The 20293-nt window shown below is 43.6% G+C and overlaps 1 protein-coding gene across 1 annotated transcript; it reads left to right on the top strand.

The window, feature by feature from the left end:
• The first annotated feature begins 3855 nt into the window (after positions 1–3855).
• On the top strand, positions 3856–6347 carry S1PR1 (sphingosine-1-phosphate receptor 1). The gene is made up of 2 exons (XM_032192222.1): positions 3856–3918; positions 4754–6347. The coding sequence occupies exon 2, from the start codon at positions 4863–4865 to the stop codon at positions 6000–6002; it is 1140 nt and encodes a 379-aa protein (XP_032048113.1). The 5' UTR covers positions 3856–3918; positions 4754–4862; the 3' UTR covers positions 6003–6347.
• The last annotated feature ends 13946 nt before the right edge of the window (positions 6348–20293 follow it).

Here is a 20293-nt window from a genome sequence, read left to right as displayed (position 1 = left end):
CTTTTCTTTGTTGTGTTCTTACCGATACAAAAGTGCCTAATTTAAGTGTTTTCTCAGCTTTCTCGAATGTTTCTGGCATTTTCTTCCAGTATGGGTTAAGCTATCTCACAATACTGTAAAGTTTCTGTTACCTGCATGTATTTGATTTAAGGTGTCATTTTAACCCTTTTGAACAAAGCAGTTGTTACTGGTTTTTTGGTTGGTTGGTTGGTTGGTTTTTTTTGTTGTTGTTGTTTTTTGTTGTTGTTGTTTTTTTTTCCCTGACATATTTTGTGAAGTATTATTTAACTTAAAGGCACAGATAGGAGCAGGCTAAAATGTGCATTTATAACTAGTTCTGTTACTAACAATGATTGTAGTAAGTAGGTATTTTTGTCCTTTTGAAAATCCTACCGGTAAGTGATGTGTGTGTCCAGGTACCTAGATTTCTGTGAAGAGAAGCCTGACATCCCTTGGAGTTGAATTCATCTGTCTTCCATTACAGTAAGATTCATTTTGCTTACAAATTTGTAATATTCTTCTCTAAAAACAATCAAACAAAAAGAAACCAAGCAAATGAAAACAAACAGATGATTAGTGCTTCTATCTGTGCTTTATGCAAATAGCGTCAACAGTGTTATTATATGATAGTTTTGAGAAGTTAACTGGCTTTCAGATAAAGTATGTAGAGCTGAAGGTAGGATGTAAATGTCCTAACTGAGAGGATTGTTTCTGTACTGCGTAACAAAACATTGTATAATGTTATGCTGGAGCTAATTCTAACCCAGCATGCTTCATGGTATCAAAGACGGTACAAATGCTTTGGTTTAGTACTCCGTTTGCACAAATTTATGCCACATCATCTTCCTTCAGGTAAAGTTAATAATGTAGTTCTGTTATTTTGTAGGAACCACAGTCTGAGCATTCAAACACTACGCTCCGTAGTACGAACTGCTTTCTTTTCTCAGTTGTGTGGTGTAAATCTTAAAGAATTACTCAGAAATACAATGTTTGTTCCAGGTCTACCACAGAAGTCTGAATCTGGAGTAATGCCTTACTTTTCACATTGTTTTTTTTTTTACCTTTCTGTTAATCATGAGAATTTTGCGGGTTTCTACAGGCCGCTCTGTACTTTCTGGGTGAGCCAAGCTATTCTGTTGGTACGATTTTGAGGATCTCCTGTCTTGGTCAGGCACTTTATGGAAGAATGCCTCTGTTTTGTGGCCTGAATTATCTCTGGGTGAATAAAAGGACGTTTTGCATAGATTAAAAATTTTGAAGGTGCATAAGGGTAGTGTGTTGTAGAAAAATCCTCTGGAAATCTGTCTTGCAGGGATTTTTCTCTTTTTGTGATGGATTAACGTTCACACTCCTCTGCTGCAATTGTCAGTAATCCAGCAGTGCTGGCACTAAGAGAGCACTATCTTCTGCTGGTGTCAGAGGCTACTGATGCAGGCTTTGGGAGTCCCCCATTTCCCAGCTTCTTTTTCTGACAAGGTCAAAGCATTTTCCTGCTAGACAGCGTAATTTCCTTTTGCTCAACTAAGAGTTACCAGGAATTATGCCAGAGAGAGATTTTTCAGATACAAAATTTTATTTTAAGATTCTTTACTTTCTTTTTTTAAGATCTCTTTCTAAAGTACTCTGAAATTCTCAGTGTTGCTCCAAACGTCGGTGTTGTCATGCTAACTCTTCTATCACAAATTCTGTAATTCGTGAAGGATTGTTTGAGTGCTTTTTCGTGGGACTGATTGATTTGTACATGTACAGCTTTCTTTGGTTTCTTTGGCATAAAGTAATCAGTTCGAGTCATGTCAGATTGTTATATGATTTTAGTTAAGATGCTAAAGCTAAAATTTAGGCTTCTTATCTGGGAGATCTTGCATTACTGTTGCCCTGCGACTAGCCAGGTTTCTGCAATGCCCACAACACTAAGTTCTGGTTGGAATTTCAACAAGAATTTTGCTTATCACAGGCAGCCAATAATGTGAGATTTACTCACATTATTTACTCACAGTGAGACACTACAGCACGCATTCCTGCTTATCCTAAAAACTCAAGTATATAAGAGCATATATGCGTTATTCATCACATTGTCCTTTCTCTTTTTTTCTGACTGGGCAATCTCAGAGTAGAGTTTTCAAAGAAGTTGTACCCTGGATTTCTGTCATGTATTTCATGGAACTGCAAGTGTCCTTAACACTGGACCTGGCAGATAGGAGGGTGCTAAGTAAGAAAAGAATTCTTGTTCTGTTGATTGAGATGGAGCGTAATCCTGGCGTAAATCTTCTCACTAAACATTTATCCATGTGCTCTCGGTAGAGTTGGCTGGAACAGCCTGAATTTACCTGTTTGTGTGATTCAGCCCTTGTGAAGAGGTTGCAATCTGTGCAGCTGAGACAAATTAACCTACATTTTCCAAGGTTTTAAGCAGCCTTCAGTGCAAAATCAGCCAGGCTGGCTTCGCTTGCCTGAGAAGGACGAAGCACGATTTCAGTATCCTCACTGGTAAGATGTCAACATGGGTATAAATGCGTGTGGTCATCTAATACAATACTTTTTGTGATGCAAATAGCCAGCTGTTTGGAGTGGAACTGAAATTGCCCAGACATTTTACACAACCTCTGACAAATAATTTGTTGGGTGTCACGTCTTTGAGTTGGAGCCCTCTCAGTTGGTTTACCAATAACCTAAACATGAAAGCTGGTACGTCTGACTACTGAAACCCTGAGTCATTCTATCCTTTAATTAAAGCACGTTCTTTTAATATGTTCCTCTTGCTTAAAATTATATGAGAATGATTTCCTAGAGGAAAATGCCTAATGAATGCACTTTTATTTAGTATTTTCTATAGATTAGCTAAATAAGGGGGAAAGCTTGAAATATCTAGGGTATGTCAGGCAGTTGCAGGGGATACATATGTCAACCTCAAGCATGATTTATCTTGCATGCCTTTTCTGACAGTTGTAATTTAACGGCTGTATTTTCCTCCGGGCTCTCAGGAGGCTAAACATCTTTTCAAGTTTCTAGCTTTGTGGTGGAAGAGTCAATGTCTGTTTGGCAGTGTAATTTATCTGAGTCATTCGGGGAGAGGCGTGGAGCAATTGAAGCATGACGATTAGCATAAATAAGGACTCTGCTCCTGAGGGTAGTGTTACGCTCACCGTGTTTCAGAGGAAAGCAGCCTCCCCATAACAACTGCTGCTGCTAATTGAATTGTGTGATGCTATGAACTGAAAGACCTAATGTATTAAGCTCCGGCCTATTGTGATATTCTTTTGCATTTCAATTTGAGGTGGAGTTAACAGAGCAAGGAAGGAAGAGGAACATTTCTGCAGTAAGAGCAGCTGTGGGTTATCAGGAATCACCCTTTTGGGTTCGCTGAGGTGGGTTTCTTTGAAGAAGGAATTATAAAACCTAAACCCACAACTTCTTTTGTAGCTTCTATATAATGACCCTGGTACCACTGTTAATAAATAAATAAATAGAACTTTTCTTCCTATTATTAAACACCTTCTGACTCCTGTGTTTTGTTTGTTTGTTTTGCCTTTTTTTTTCCTTCTTTTTCCTTTTTTTTTTTCCTTAACATGGAAGCACCACTCCATGGGGGCGTTTGGGTTGGCGAGTGCCCGGAGCCACGTCCCCCATCCGCCAGGACAGCCCGAGCCCCGCCGCTGCCGTCTGAGGACGGCCGGGCCCGAGGCTGCCCAGGGGCGAGGAGGAACCCGGGGCCCGGCCGAGGGGGCGGGCAGGAGGCGGCGGGGCCGGGCCGGGCTCCCGGCGGCGGGCAGGGAGGAGCTGGGAGGGGACGGTCGGAAACCGGGGGGGGGGGGAGCGGCCGCGGCGGCGGCGTTAAAACCGCCCGGCCCCGGGCACGGCCGCCGGAGTCGCTCGGCGGCAGCGCAAGATGCGGGGGGCGGAGGCGGGCGGCTGAGCACGGTGAGAGGGGGTCGGGGGGCGGCCGGGGGGCTGCGGCCGGGGGCTGGCGGCCTCGCAGCTCCGCTCGGCTGCTGGGGCGGCTCCTGCGGGCAGCCCGGCCGGGTCCTGCAGCTCGCAGCGCCGATGGTTGCCAGCGCCAGGTACCGGCTGCCTCGGCTTTGTTGCAGGCGCAGGGAAGGGGCTTGCTGTGCGACTCACTCGGGTCTCCTTCTTCTTCTTCTAAACTTAATACCGCGTGCTCTAACTTTTATTTATCGGGGGCGCCTTTCCTCTGTACAGCTTTGAGATGCTCTCTCCCACAGCAGTGAATTGCCTGCACCGCTCCTTGGGATGGCATCGGTGTATTGCTACCGGCCCCCTCCCAAACGCATCCAGGCTCTAGTGAAGGAGGAGAGTGCAGGTCTGTCACGCACTTTCTGTGCAGGCTTCTGTGCATTTGCAGTTAAACCAAATGAAGCCTGATTCATTCGCTCAATCTCTGCCGTTGTGTCTGTGGCGTGTTTCCCACGGAAGAGATCCAGGTGCTTACTGCTGGGAGCTCTGACGGCGTTCCCACTTAAAGAAGTGCAATGAGCCAGCCCCTGCCGACCCCAGCTCTACCTGTGCAGCCCTGTGTGACAGAACTGCGTTTTGTCCCACTGGCTTTAGCTGTTTAACATGCCTGACCACCTCTTAAGTGCATTTTAATAGACGAGTAAAACTTATTTCAGTGTGACTGCATTTGCGACTGGTGCACAATTCAATCAGCAGATTATCCCGAACCAATTCAAGCTTGTTGCATTGTTTCCTTTACCTTTTTTTAACTCCGGGCTTTGTCTGTGCCTCCTGTTCTCAGGGCTGCAGTTTCTGGGTGCGTGCAGGAGCAGCGAGCTGCGGGCAGCCCCGGGTTTCTGCTCGGCGTCTCGGTCCGGCGGCCGCGGGGAAGCGGCGCCCAGCCTGGCACCATGAGCTCCGGCACCAGCGCCCCCGTGAAGGTGGTCAGCAGCCTCGCCAACACTGATGTCAACTATGTCATCAAAGAGCACTATAATTACACGGGAAAGCTAAATGAGAATGCGGACAGTGGAATAAAAGTGACGTCGGTGGTTTTTATCATCATTTGCTGCTTTATAATCTTAGAGAACATTTTTGTCTTGCTCACCATCTGGAAAACCAAGAAATTTCACAGACCGATGTACTATTTCATTGGGAACTTGGCTCTTTCAGACTTGCTGGCTGGTGTGGCTTACACTGCCAACCTCCTGCTCTCTGGACACAAAACCTACAGCCTCACCCCCTCCCAGTGGTTTGTAAGAGAAGGCAGCATGTTTGTTGCCTTGTCTGCTTCTGTGTTCAGTTTGTTGGCCATTGCCATCGAGAGATACATCACCATGTTGAAGATGAAGCTCCACAATGGCAGCAACAGCTTCCGCTCCTTCTTGCTGATCAGTGCTTGCTGGGTTATCTCTGTGATACTCGGGGGACTCCCGATTATGGGATGGAACTGCATCGACCTCCTGTCCAACTGCTCCACCGTGCTGCCTCTCTACCACAAGCACTATATTCTCTTTTGCACCACAGTTTTCACTGGCCTTTTGCTATCTATTGTCGTCCTCTATTGCAGGATCTACTCCATGGTGAGGACTAGGAGCCGTAGGCTGACATTTCGCAAAAACATTACCAAAGCTACTAGGAGCTCAGAAAAGTCACTGGCGTTGCTCAAGACAGTGATCATAGTTCTGAGTGCCTTCATTGCCTGCTGGGCTCCCTTGTTCATCCTGCTTTTACTGGATGTGGGCTGTAAAGTGAAGACCTGCCCAATCCTATATAAAGCAGAGTATTTCTTAGTACTGGCTGTGCTCAACTCAGCCACGAACCCTATCATCTATACGTTAACAAACAAAGAAATGCGGAGGGCTTTCATCAAGATCCTGTGCTGCTGCAAATGTCCCCCGGCAGATTCGGGGACCAAATTCAAGAGGCCAATCATCGGAGGGATGGAGTTCAGCAGGAGTAAGTCTGACAACTCCTCCCACCCACAGAAGGAGGAAGGCGACCATCCTGAAACCATCATGTCTTCAGGCAATGTTACCTCATCTTCTTAGGAGTAACCGTGGAGGTGTATTCCAGAGCCTTCCTCTGAAATGGGGGAGCTGAGGCGCCTCCTGCTCACCGCGTCAGCGCTGGGCCAAGTGAGCGAGTAGCATTAGTTCTAATGAGGCAAACGGTGCACTTGCGAGGCTGGAGTTCAAGAAATGGGACAGACTGTTCTGGCTTGAAAATCTTTTTCCCTGGAGCATGTTTTGTCTTTGCACTGAGGCAGCTCAGGATTGTCAGGCGCATTCATATCCTGAAATCTCCTTAGTAACTCTGAAAGACTGATGCCTTGGTGAAATGATGCCTGGTGTGTGTGAGAGAAAGAGAGTGGGGGAGGAGAAAGGAGAGGGAGAATGAACCTTTTTTTTTTTTTTTTTTTTTTTTCCCCTGTGAGAAGAATGTGAAGTTATTTTTCCTTTACTTGCAGCAAACCACTGACACAAAGGTCTTTCTGTACTGAGTTTAGCAGTGGCTCTGGTATAGTTGGTCAGAAGTGTTTGTTTAACATATAACAAGGGAAGAGATCACACAAATATAATTTAGAGCACGTACAACCATAATTTGGCATCACTTTCCAGAGTTCTTAGAAAAGTAGCAAGGTTTTATGTGCAGAGTCCAAAGCTGTTGGGGTTTTATTTAGCGAGATCATAGCTGTGAATTTCTGTTGTTGGTCCGTGTTACATTTGAAGACCAAGAGCCAGGCAGACTTGGCAGTTGTGTCCACCTATGGGATTCTGTTGACTGCGTCAGTTTTTGTGGAGTAGCTCAGAGCAGCATTTGGCTCCCTATGTTGTTTGCCATGTTGTTATTAGCATTAAAAAACTGTGTTATCATGATAAATGCGTGGTAGAACTAAAGGTCATTTCTGTTTAAGGTGACTGAGAGTAAATCTAACAGTTTAAGATACTATTGACAACAGCAGCATTTTTGCCGAAGTAAAAAGAGCTGAAAACTGAAGGGGAAGGTCAGTGTCAGGTGCACAGTATTTCCAAAGGTCAAGATTGGTCAGAAAAACTGAAAAGTGAGTTTCAGAAGAATACAAGGAGAGTTGAAGCAAAATGGCTATAGATAAATGCACTTCCATAACAAAATGCAATACATTTTGGCACATTGTATTCATGTTTATAATTTCAGCAAAGATGTCTGTATTTTATCAGTTCGTGGAAGAAGTACCTATCATTAAATTGAATGTATTTGTTTTACAGCGTCATTTTTACTCCTCTGTTTTTCTAACCTGTGCTAATGGGGTTGAATGTGTACAATGTAAATAAGTTAATATGTTGCAGGAGTCTTCATGCACCTAGAGTATTACTGTAACAGAAGTGGTATATCTGGGATAGCTGAGAGCAATTGACTGATTTACAGTTATTGGCAACTCCTAGAAGTGGTATTTTGTAAAGAAAATTTATTGCCTTTGTAGTAAAATTTCCAGTGCAATTAAACTGATTTTTTTTTTTCTGGTTTAAAAAATAGTATTTAAAATGTTCCTGACTTTTATTGTTCAATTTGCACATAGCTTTATTGACTTCTAAACATTAATAAACTGATTTTTTTTTTAAAGATTCTGTTATCACAGTACTGGTACTTTTGTACTGTTGTGGGAGTTTTGTGCTGGGTGTGGTTTTGTTGATAGAAGTTGTTGACAGAAATGAAAGAATTCCTTGATTTTGGCACTGGGATTAAGCCGGTTTTGTGGGGTCTTTGATCCGTGAAGACATAGGATGCCACTTACAATATCATGTAAAATCCAAAATGAATGCTAGACTCTGACTTTTCCTCAGCAGATGCTGAACTGCCATTAAAATAATCTCTACACTAGCATTACCGCAAGCAGTTTTCCTCCAACAAGTAGTGAAGCACAAACAGAACAAAAAAAGGCGCCTGACAGTGCTGCCATGACTGCCTAGAGTAAATGAAATAATTAGTTTATATCGCTAACAGCATTCATAAGTTTAATTTTTAGCTCACTGCAAGTATCAGGAGGTTTTTGAAATGCAGACCTGTGCTCTCAGCTGTGCAGCTGTAGCCCCGTTGGGTGCGGCAGCACGGACTGGCTGGGTAGCTGTACAGATACGGTATTATTTCTTCCAAAGTTTCAACTTCCATTTCCTCTCTTGCTGCCATTCCCTCTCGGTCTTACTTTTAAGTTTCACGGAGCTTGTACAGGATGCAGTTGGAGTGTGAAGATAAACCTCACCTTCTCGTAGCGTATGTCATCGCTGTGCAAGGTTTACTGTGGGAAACTGGAGCCTGCTCGGTGAGGAAGGCTTTGGGTCGCAACCTCACTTCCTGAAGGAAATTCCAAAAATGCCCTGAAGACAAAAGAGTGGAAACAGGCTGGAATTTCTCTCCATCTGTCTGCCTGTACGGAAGGAATGATTTCATGTGTGCTCACTTCCTAGGCTTTTAATTAGTGACCTGAGCAGAGCTGGAAAAAATGTCAAATCTGTGTTTGTGCAAAAGATAAAGTCCCTCTTGGCTCAGGCCTTCATTTGGGCAATGATGGCTTACGCGCGGTGCTGGCAGCCATGAGGGAAAGCACTGCTTTATCCCAGGGATAAAGTCACGTCTGTGCAGAGCACCAGAAGCATATGAACCTTGAAAGTCCAAGTTGAGGCCTCAACGTGCTGCTGGTGAGTAAATACAGGCAATATTCAAGGGACGTGACTTATGGGTTAGGTTCAAGTCCTCGCCTGGACTGGTAGGCACGTTGTCACCCAGGGGAGAGGGGTCCTCCCGCTCCGGAAGCCTTAAGGGCATTTGTGGCATTCGTCCCCGCTGGGCCTGAGATCCTGTGACGAGGGACGGGCGATGTCGCAGCACGGCTGTGCCACAGGCCCCCAGTGACTGCCAGCAGCCTCTGGGAGCTGATGGCTACAGGTGAGTCACTTCCCTTCGCTCTGCCTTTGTTCCTGTATCCTTCTCTTATCTGTCTTGTCTAATTGCACTGCTGGCCTTTGGGGGAAATGACTGCTTTCCCCCGTAAAAGCAACTGTGTGGTGGGAGCCCAAGTTTGGTAGGGAGCTCAAAGCACTACGCAATTCACACAACGAGAGGCATGCAAGCAGCAGAGCGTGGCTCTGAGCCATGGGAAGCATTTCCTACGCTCCCGATCGAGACAACTGAAAGCTATTTCCTCCATAGACTGGCTACATCTACGCATGTAGAAAAAAATCACACTGGGACTAATAACTGTAATAAAATAATAGCAATAATAAAAGTTAGGGTTCCTGCTGGAAAAAAAAGGCCATTTGTACCTCTCTTCACTTCCTATGGGAGAAGGCTGCGGCTCCTCAGCCACGCACATCCATGACATAAATCAGCAGTTGGGCCAGGCGTGTTGCACTCAGTTCTGCAGCCTGTAATGCAGAAAGCACCCGCCTCAGATCCCAGAGTACCTTCCATAGACACTGAAAGGGCATGTGGCTTTGTCCTTTTGCTGGCCATGTGACAACCTGGCTGAAAACATGCTTTGAGAACTGAAAAGGAAAAAAAAAAAAAAAAAAAAAAAAGGAAAACTAAACTTATACCAAGTCCCTCAGTGAAATAAAATAGCCTGAATTCTCGGGAGTAACCTGGCCCTTTCATTTATATTCTTGTTCCTAGTTCTTCTTCCACCACAAAGATTAAAAGCAGGGATAGAAGATGATCATAAGCTCCGTCTGTTGCTCCCGGGGCAACTCCCTAGTTCCCTACGCCCGTGTAGGACCCAGGTGTAGCGCTGGGTCTATTGGGCAATGGAGGGGCTGCAGCCAGAATGCCCTGCGGCCACGGCAGGAGGAGCACACCTTGGGCTTGCTGGGCACTGCAGGCAGTCAGGACCAAGACCAGGGGACATAAAAAAAACATAAAAATACTGCTATCCATCCTTCTCTTATTCGTTCAACTAAGAACGACAAGGACTGCCCAACTGCGATGTTTCCTGATTCCTAATTTGGCCTGGAAGATCTTAATGCTGATTGCATTTTGTGTACAAAAGGTCAGATTGACAAAGCATCAAAAATTTGGGTATGTAGAACAGAACTACAAAACCTTCTCAGCTCTGACATGCTGGAAATTCCCCAAGGACAGTTTTTTTTTTTTTTTTTTTTCATTTACGGGGTTTTGAAATTCCCCAGGAAAATATTTACTGCCTTTTAATAATTCTCCTTATTATTTTTCTTGGAAAAGGAAATGAATCCAACTACAACTGAACCTTCAAGATATAAGAAACGAGCAAAGTCCATCTAAATTCAGTTCCTGTCATCTGCTTTCATAATCATTTCTAATCCCATCTTTGCATTCACAGATGGGGAGAGTTTGTTCATTTTCTGTGGTGTAATTTATTCTCATAGAATATTATTTCTCTTTATGCAATCTGCAAGAATTGCATAGGGTCAGGACATTTCCCTCTAATTATTACTCTACCTGAGTAATATTTAATTGTTACTCTTCGCCTAGGATTTTTTAAAGTTCTATTTCTATAACAATTAACAGTAATTAAATTCACCTTGTACACAGGAGGTAGATGTAAGAACTTGTGATGCAGCTAACTTGTTCCAGTACAAGTTTTATGCTGAAATAAAAAGTGTCTAGAGAGACCTGAAACTCAATCAACTCAATCAAAGATAAATCAAGCTACTAACAAAAATAATGTGTTTTGGGAGGGAATTTGGGAACATAATCAATGTAGGCTTACGTGAACGACTAAAGAAAATTACTATATTAAGGACCTGCTCCCAAACAGGAAGAGAGGGGCACATTCCTTGTGTGTCCAGTAATCACCCACAAATCCTGAGAGATGTTGTGCCAGAGCAACATTCTCAAAATAAAACCCACCAAGCAAAGCTCTGCTAAGCCAGATCTCTTACCCTACCAAAAAATCTCCTCCCTGAGTTAAACTGGAACTATTTTGTTGCCCTCAGAGCCATCCCCACTACCTTCACAGCACAAAAAGGCAGGAAATCACATCAGCCACACCCAGGAATTCTCTGGGCATGGAAAAGTCCTAATAAAGCATAGCCGACAAAGCTCTGTCAACCCTCTGTGAACCTCTGCAACCAAGCCTGATTTAGCAGTAGCATAATGGAAACCCGACACAAAGGCTTTTTTTTTTTTCTTTCTTTTTTTTTTTTTTTCCCTGCGCTTAAATGAATGATCACTTGGAGAAGATCCATCTTTAAATTCATTGTACAGTAACTATACAACAGCATGGCTCATTGGCGAAACGTGACCAAAGCCAGATTAAATATTTACATGTGTACGTAGCTTTTGCAATGCCTATTCATAATTACTCTTCTCAGCTACAAGCAGGCTCAAAATTCAGACTGCACTTTTTTTTATAACTAATGAACATATGGAAACCACAGGCTGGGGGGAAATCACTGAGTAAATACTGAGCTAAAATTATCTTCTAGGCTCTGTGGAATCACCCATGAAAACAATCACTACCTAGCAAAAGTCTTTGGTTTGAATCAGTGCTGACAGCTGAAACTTTCAGGTGGCGGTCTGAGCTATCTGCTAAAAGCTTTTTTGCTCTCTTCAGCATACATATGCTCTGCATAAGCCCAGACTTCTTGACTTGGCAGGACACTGGCATAAATCACTGGAATACGGCCTCATGCAAGTACGCCTCAATACTGAGCACCTACAGTTGTATAACGTGAAGGTGGGGATGTGAATTTATATAAGCAATGAAAACAGAATTTATATGGTTATGGAGAAAGTGCAATAACAATTTTCACATGATGTGAAAACTAGATTTGGCACAACTGTGGTTCAGAGTGCACAAGAACAGGTTTCAGAGACAGTTTGGGATTGGTGAGGAATTAGACTATAGTATCTGATATTCTTCACCTGAAATGAAGGGAAAGAATCCTCTGTGATAATTAAGGCACAAAGTCAAGGGTTTGCAGCTGTGAAGTGTATCCTTAGAACTGCAGCTCTTTCCTGAGCAGCTCTAGGCAAGGTCTTGTGAATTCTCACCTTCCTGCAAAGGTATATAATGTATATATATATATTATATATACATATGTGTATATATATATACAAGGTTGTTTGCAGCTGATTATTTTGTATTTTGTGGTACTATCTGAAGGATTGCTTTCTATGGCATTCTGAATATGGGGGATGGTCTGCCAGGTCATTTATTGCCCAGCTACTTGCAATATCTCCTTGTGCTTTCATACCTGGATGCTGCTGTATCACAGCTAGCATATGATGGAAAAATCAAACAGAAAAAGGTTTTTTAGCAGTACAGAAAACTCTATCCTCATAGTTGGAAGAATGACTGAGATCTTGGCTGAAAAATGCATCCTTGAAAGGAGCTGTTATGGAAAAACAGCTCACCAAAAGTCTATCTTATTATCTTTCTTCCTTTCAGTGAAGACACAACTACGGTCTAACGTTTTCTTCTAATCTGGTGGCCACTCAGATGCCTGTTGCATGAGGAATAAACTTGAGCTATTTCCCAAACACCAGTCCCTTGTAGCTGTTTTTATATCCATTGCAACTCCCACTTTTACTGCTGGTTTAAGCGTGAGATAAGAAATTGCTTGTAGCTGGCGTGTACAGGGTTATCCGATCACACCTTTTGAGCAAATCCTTTATGCTGGCATAGAGATATCACTTCAAAGCTGCCTACAACTCCATTTCAAAAAGAGTTCTCTCTCTCTCTCTTTTATTTTTCCCCTTGTCTTAGAAATTCAATACATTTTGCATCTTACTCTATTACTGTATTTATTTTTTTCCTAGTCTTTTTACATATTGCAAGTGTTGCTTGAGAAAATCTTTACCTTTCATCTCAGTTTGACCATTTCTCATGGAAAAGTGGTCATATTTTTCTTTTCTAATAAATAATATAGGTGGGAGGGAGAGGAATTGGTCCATACAATGGAGATGGTGAAGGAACGCCAAATCTTTTAACTCGAAATGGTTCATCAGTGCAAGTGGCTGGGGTCAGAACTCTTTAACGGCAGCGTGAAGTTCTGCTTTTCACTAAACTTGCTGAAAACTGCAAAGGCATTAAAGAGGGCTCAGAGGACAACAAAGCAAGGCGGTTTAATAGGATGAACGACTATAAAAGGCTCAGTGAGCAAAGCCTTTTCCCACCAGAGAGGAGAGCTGGGAAACACAATACTCAGCCTACCAGCTACGCTATGGAAGTGTGCTGGATGATGCAGAGAGAAAGAAAACCATTTAATGCTCAAGACAAAGAGCGGATTCTGCCTGCAGAAGCCAGAACCAGTTAAAACACGTATTTCAGATTAGGATTTAGCCACACTTTGATGCTTGATGCCTCGGTGCACCGTGGTGGGCCGGGAGCTCTTCCTTCCCCACAGCACCCGCCTCAGCCCTCCCACACAGGACCTTTGCTGACCGATGCCCCTCCAGCCCCCCTTTTCCTCAGTGCTGTTCCTGCTCCCCTTGGTTTTCCTGCCCACCCCCCTGCCCCAGCTCTTCCTGCGCCTTGCCCTTCACCTCTGCCTGCTGTGGGTTCCCCGGGTGGTGCAGACGGCAGTGGCTGTGGGGCCCATTGGCGGTGGCACTACTCATGGCGCGGCCTCACTGTGGGCCTGGGGACCCTGGACCAGGGCGGCAGGTGGTGGGGAGAGAGACTCAAAAACCACTGTAGCAGAATAAAGGAACAAGACAAACCCAAAAAAAACCAACGCTTGTATCTGTAAAAAGTGTGCGCTGTAATGGGGAGGTGAGGTTTAAACCCGAAGTGAGGAGTGGTTTTGGCACCCGCCAGCGAGTGCCTGGCCGCCCCCCTGCAGCAAGCAGCCGGCGCTCGCAGCTCTCAAAAGGTCAAAGGGGCCCCTGAGAAACTGCCACAGCTCCAGTGCTTGTGGGGTTCACGGGTGCTGAGCCTGAGACTTCAAGGTGAGAACTCGAGCACAGCAGCTGCAAAGTAGGCCAGGCCTTGAAAGCGGTGGTGTTTTCGTGGGAGCACTGTAGCGGTCTCATGTGCAGCCTGTGGGTCTTCTTGGCCGCAGCACGAAATGGCTCCCTGCCAGCCTGAGGGAGTGAGGCTGCACGGGCCTCCCCTACAGCTCTTTGCTCTCTCTGCCTGGCACTTTACGTTCTCAGTGAAAACAGGCACCCTGTGTAAACTTGGGGCAGTGTAAAAGCAACCAGAAGCATCTTAGGCAGAAGTGTGTCCCAGGTCTTGGACTGTTTATGAAAGGATTTTTGGCTGAAGTCTCGATGGTTTTTTTCATCGCTTAGCTGAGGCACCACTGACCTTGCAGCTGGCTGCATGCGGTTGAGGGCCAGCCAGAGGAAGGCCCCACACCACACACCTCAGCCGGAGCGAGGAGGGAGCAGAAAGGTCTGTGGTGGTCTGTGGGACAGCCGCGGCCACCTGCCTGCCTCAGGTAGTGGGAGCGGAGCAGGTAGGGCCGAGGCCCAGCCTGGGAGCTGGGTGAAGCAGGGCTGTGCCCCTTGGCAGTGGTGCCCAAGAGGAAAGTGAACTAGGTCCGGCTTGATTTTCTCCTCAGGGAATACAGGGGTGCAGTGTTTGTGGAAGGATGGCATAGACCTGCAGTAGCTGTGCCACGTCTACGTGCATCCCAGTATAACAATAATAACAATAATGATGATAATAGTACTACTAGTAATGATGTGTACGAAACAAGTGATGCACAATGCAATTGCTCACCACCCACTGACTGATGCCCAGCCTAACCCTGAGCAGCCTCCCCCCCCCCCCCCCCCCCCAGCTAGCCACCCCTATATATTGTTCAGCATGACGCCATATGGTATGGAATACCCCTGTGGCCAGTTTGGGTCAGCTGTCCCGGGTCTGTCCCCTCCCTTGCTGCACCCCCAACCTGCCCGCTGGGCGGACACAGTGAGAAACTGAAACGTCCTTGGCTTGGTGTAAGCACTGCTCTGCAGCAATTAAAACATCAGCATGTTATCAGCACTCTTCTCATCCTAAGCCAAAACATAGCACCCTACCAGCTACTAGGAAGAAAATTAACTCTGTCCTAACTGAAACCAGGACAGCATGCACATCAGTGTGTGTTGCTGCAAGATGGTTCCCTTCCTGAAGTACAGTGAGAGTATGATGCTATGGGACATTAAAGCCCAAGCTAACAAAGTTTTGGTAGCTGTAGTTAAACTACAATATCTACTGGGTAGAAGTGCTAAAAATGTAGTGCAGAATGTTGAAAGCAATTGCAAATTGTGAAAATGCTTATTTCAGTCTTGCCTTTACTTTAGTCCTCTGAGCCTATCTGAATTACTTTGTTATCCACCTGAGGGCAGCCTTTTGAGAACAGGTTAGTAGAGACAAGGCACTGAACAGGTCTGTATCACCCAAGCGTGACACCTTGGCAATTATGATATACATTGATGCTTAGTCAGAGGACCGATCTTTTTCACACAGGTTATCAAGCAGCCTTCACACCCTTCTCTACTGATTTTGTGTGTGTCTATGTAAACACTTTATTGATAAAATAACCAGGGTTTTATTAGTCCTCCCGAAGAAGCTTCCTTGTGCTTTGCTCATTTCATCAAACCATTCATCTATAGCGGGGTGCAAACAAACAAATCTGTCCAGGTGCATTAAAGAAGGTGTAAGTATTCCTAACATTATGCTTTTCATCCCATTTGACTCTGCCCATGCCCAGAATGAGATTGATGTGGCTCTGAACCACACTTCAGAGCAAAGTGGGACAAATAGCAAAGCATTTTTAACTGTATTTGAAAGCATTTTCATATATGTCACTTGCAGCCTTAGCCTTGTGTGTGGCCTCTACTCTTTTTCTGTTATGGGAAATCAACCTAATAAAACTTCTCCTTCCCTTCTGAATGAATGTCATTGTTATAATACAATGAGTCAGAAAAGAAACAATATTAACCACAAAATAATGGCAGTCTAACCACCAGCATGAGTTCTCCCCCCATCCATCAATCAACTGCAATGCCCTTAACTGCATTTCCTTATTGTAATCAAAATCTGGCAAAAATTTAATGAAACTGAAAGTGGAGGGGTTCCCACAAATCAGAAGTAGGATTTTTATTGATACAATTGCATGCATGAAATTTCCTGTTCAGAGTCAGCAAAATGAAAAAGCTTGTTTCCTGTAAGCATCATCTGTATAAATCAAGCAGCTCCATATCTGCTTGGGTTTGGGAAATGGAATAACGATGGCTTTAACTTGTTCAGAGTTTTGATAACCAAATGAATTAAGTCGATGACATTTTATGTCTGACACATTCTCTGCATTGTATTTAAAAAGCTTGCAGAACATGTAGATTCATGTAACACTGTAATCCCTACACTTTGTGCGGTAGGATTGGAAAGGATGTCAAAATACTAACTCCTTATATGAAGTCAGAAACAAACCTGGCTAATGTTTCTGCTCATTTTTGCTCCAAGGTAGCTGGCTGCTGAACTTGCCTTTTGTTCTATGACTGTGAGCCTCTCTGGCACGTGGCATGCTGGCCTGGAAATGCTTTAATTAAATTGTCAGAAATACTCTGCTGTTAGCCGTGCTGTTAGACTTGGGATTTGAGATGAAGGTGGAGGTCTGAGTGGGCTACAACAAGCCCTGCAGTTTGAATAGAGTTTTGGTCTAACAGATAGGCACAAACATAATCCATGAGGGATTTCCATAAGCAGATTTCCCACGTTGTTCAGGCACACTCATGCAGGTTGTACGTTGCTCCTGTGTGCATTACAAAAAAGGATCTGGCCTGTTTGACTAGTTGTGGCTGAGGTATAGCTGTTTCTATTGTTGATGATACACGACAGGAGAATGTAAACACTGTCAGTCATTTGCCTTTGACTCCTTGTTCTGAGTGGCTGTGTGTGCATTTATTTGTGTTTGAGTTATATGAAGGTGACCTGGAGAGTGATTTAGGAAAAAGGCTTGGACTTGCATCTACTTGATCCTGGCCATCTTTAAAACTTTGCCACAATGTACTGTGCATTTTTTAGAGTTCACAAGGGTGAAGTTTGTAAAAATAAATGAGATGAAAAGCTAAAGGGGACCAGAAGTACAGGCTGCCTTTCTTGTTTCCAGTTTTAGTTACACATGTTTCTGGAGGTTTGTTCGATTTTAATTTACCTTTCACGTGGAAGGTATGTCAAGCCCAGACACAACTCTTCTGTCTGTGCTTTGACCTGGTCATCTGAGCCTGAAAACTGTATAGCTGTGTAACTGCAAGGCAGCTTAAGCTAATGCACCATCTTTTTCGTGACTTACTAGTTTTAACAGTGCTAATGTGGCTAGCTGGTGTCAGCCCCAGATACTCTCATTTATCTGCCCCCAGGCATGCAGATGTACCCGGAGCTGTTTTGATTGCAGAGACATTACTACAGATCCGTTTGTGGTTGCTGTCTGTATTTCAAAAGAGAGTTTTTATACGTAAAGTGCTGGGGAAGCTGAAATTACACTGTTTACTTGTCTTCTCTGACAGAGGGATAAGACGACTTGTCCTCTGAAAGAGGGAGAAGACGACTTGTCTTCTGTCTTTATTTTTTTTTTCTTATTCTATGTGTTTTTGTTTTGTTTTGTTTTGTTTTGTTTTTAAGCAGGAATCATTCCCCTTTACTGCTTGTTCAGTGCTCTGTCACAAAGTCCTGATGGTCAGTCTTTGAAAGGCACATTGGCTTTGTTGTTATACAACAGTTAATTAGCAGTGGGACTGCGAACGGAAAGCATCTTAAAGCAGAAAGGACACCGTGAGAGTTGTATGGGACAATTCTCATTTAAGGCAGATCCTGGGCTCAGATTAAATTTGTTTCTGGAACAAGTTGTTGGAGATTCTACCAAAGTTAAAAATTCCTGTACCAGACCTGCACCTGACCCTCCCAGTGGTCACTAACGTATGGGTGCTAGCTCTGGGTCAGACCTCGAACCCTTGCTTCTTGATGGAAGATTTACCATCAGTTTGCATGGGAGTGGTGTTGGAACTGTAGTTAAAAATGAATAATTGTTTCACTTAATTTTTTCCTGTGCTGCTCCTTGCATGCTGGCTCAGTCGTTGCTCCCAGCATGAAAGGGAAATCCTGCAAAGTTGATCACACCTGTAAGTAAGTTTCAGAATGACAGTATAAGACGTTTAAAAAGCTAAACCTCAGCCCCACCCAACCAGGCACAGTTGAGTGTTTATGTTAAGTACACCCAGAAAGTCTGCATCAGCAGAAAATAAAGTGTTCTTTTCACTCATTTTTGAGGATCCAGAATAATGCAAAATTAGTGAATGGCAGTTGTGTGTTTATTTCTCTCCATGAAGTGGAGATCATGTCATAGTCATAGAAGTATTTTGTGAAATAACATTTGCCCCAATTACGTTACATAACATGCACTAGAAATTATGTGCTTCTTTTCTCTGAAAGTACTTGTACCTAGCAATTAAATCCTCAGCTAGCCTAGTCTCTGCTACCTCAGTTAACTTTCACAAAATCATAACCAGAATAATTGGGAAATCATGGATTGGGGGGGGGGGGGGGGGGGGGGGAGGGGGGGCAAGGGTGTTGCTGGGGAGCTGAACATTATGGCAGATTAAAACATTAAAACATAGAGTTGCTTGTTGGTGAGTGCTGGTGCTCGGAACTCACATTTTGCAGAAAATAAAATGCTTAACCTAACAACAGTTTAGGAGGTGGAAAAATTGAAGGTTTTCCTCTGGGTCAAGGGCATCTGCACCCTCTTTCTCTGGTAGATGGAATTTCTCTCTCTTGAATCTTCACACATGAAGTGCATGATGGGAATATGCACTTATATTTAATAGCCTAAAACCAGTAGAAGTGTCAGTGTTCTAGCTGATTTAAATTAGTCAATATGGATTATATTTTAATAAGCAAGTAGCAGTGTGGTGAGGACATCATCTTTCATACCTGTCTGGGTAGACTCTACTGAGCCTATTTTTCACGTGTTTTTTCCATGTTTTTCTGCAGATGTGCTTGGACATGGCTGTACTAAGACATCTGAAATTATTTGTTTGCCTCTATAGGTGGCTGTGTGGATCGTGGAAGTTCTCAGAGAAGCATGTTTTCCATAATAATGCATTTTAGTTTTTTTAATCTCAAAGAATGTGCAAGCATGTGGTTGAAACTAAGATTTTAGTGAAGATGAACCACTTTTGTATCTGTTGAATTTTTATTCATTCTTAAACATAGCTGATTTCTGGAACTTCAATACTATTTCTTTTTTTTCAGTTAATTTTGAAAACCACCTAGCTCTTCCTTTCTTAATTCTGCCGGGTGTGGAAAGAGAAAGGGCAAAAGTGCATTAAAATGAGGGTTCTCGTGGGGCTGTATCATGACTGCAAATTGGGGAACATTGCTATATGTTCCATTAGAGAACAGCCGACATGAATTACAAACTTGTATTTTATGATCCTTTTACTATCACAAAATCAGAGTGTTGCATAAAATCATGCAACAGAAAGAATGACAGAAAAGTCATACAATATATTGCTGTGACTTCAATCACAAGTATACAAAGACATCCTGAAAAAGCATTTAGCTTGTTTGTGAGGACCTCTGTGGGCAAGGACTTGCAAGTTCTCCAGGCCGTCTATCGGAAGCACTTTGTTCTCCTTACCGCTAAAAGTGCCTGAAATTCTGTTTTTGCAATTTAAGTCCATCTACTTTGCCTATTTTTTCTTGTGGAAGATTCCTCTGTACTTAAAGTCTGCCAGGATGGCCCCCTTGTTCTCTTGTGCCTTCAAGTAACTGATCCCAGGTAATGTAATCATTCCCCAAGGATTTTTTTTTTCTTCTAGTCCTCAGAGATGTTTTTTTTTTTTTTTTTCTAGACCTCTAGTGACTTTTTTTCCCCCCTCTGGAATGTCTTTAATTGGATATTATTTGTATGGGAACATGCATATAACATTTTAAAGAATAATCTAAAAGGTCTTGCAGCCTTGAACAGGTAGTGTTCCGCACACCAACCAATGACATCTTAGCGAAGACAGCATGTTAGTGGTTTGACAACTATTGCTGAATATGACCCTGTTTGCAAACAGTAGTGCTGAGGGCGTGCAGGGTTGTTCCTCATGTTGCAGACTGTTGTTGTATCAGCTTACCAGACAAACACTGTTGTAAGTGTCAGTTCAGGTGACTAAAAACAGTGGAGACAGCTTTCTGACAAAAGCAGAACCAGTGCTCCTAGCTCTATTTGGATTTGTGTTTAGGGGTTATCAGGTTCTTCTCAGGCCTTGCAGAGAAAACTTAAGAAATTCTGTGTGAGTGTAAGTGATCTGTGTCTTATTTTATATTTTGCTTGTGGCCCCTCACCAGTAAAGATTTCAGATAATTTGTTCAGACGGCTCAGCTCATGGCAGCGTAGCAAACTGG

This window comes from Aythya fuligula, chromosome 8, assembly GCF_009819795.1.
Source record: "Aythya fuligula isolate bAytFul2 chromosome 8, bAytFul2.pri, whole genome shotgun sequence".
NCBI classification, from domain to species: domain Eukaryota; kingdom Metazoa; phylum Chordata; class Aves; order Anseriformes; family Anatidae; genus Aythya; species Aythya fuligula.
Note: the sequence above shows the minus strand (reverse complement) of the source record. Positions and strands in the feature narration are given on the sequence as shown.

Excerpts from the sequence above, each read along its gene's own strand:
- S1PR1 (XM_032192222.1), top strand. The coding sequence starts at position 4,863 with ATGAGCTCCGGCACCAGCGCCCCCGTGAAGGTGGTCAGCAGCCTCGCC.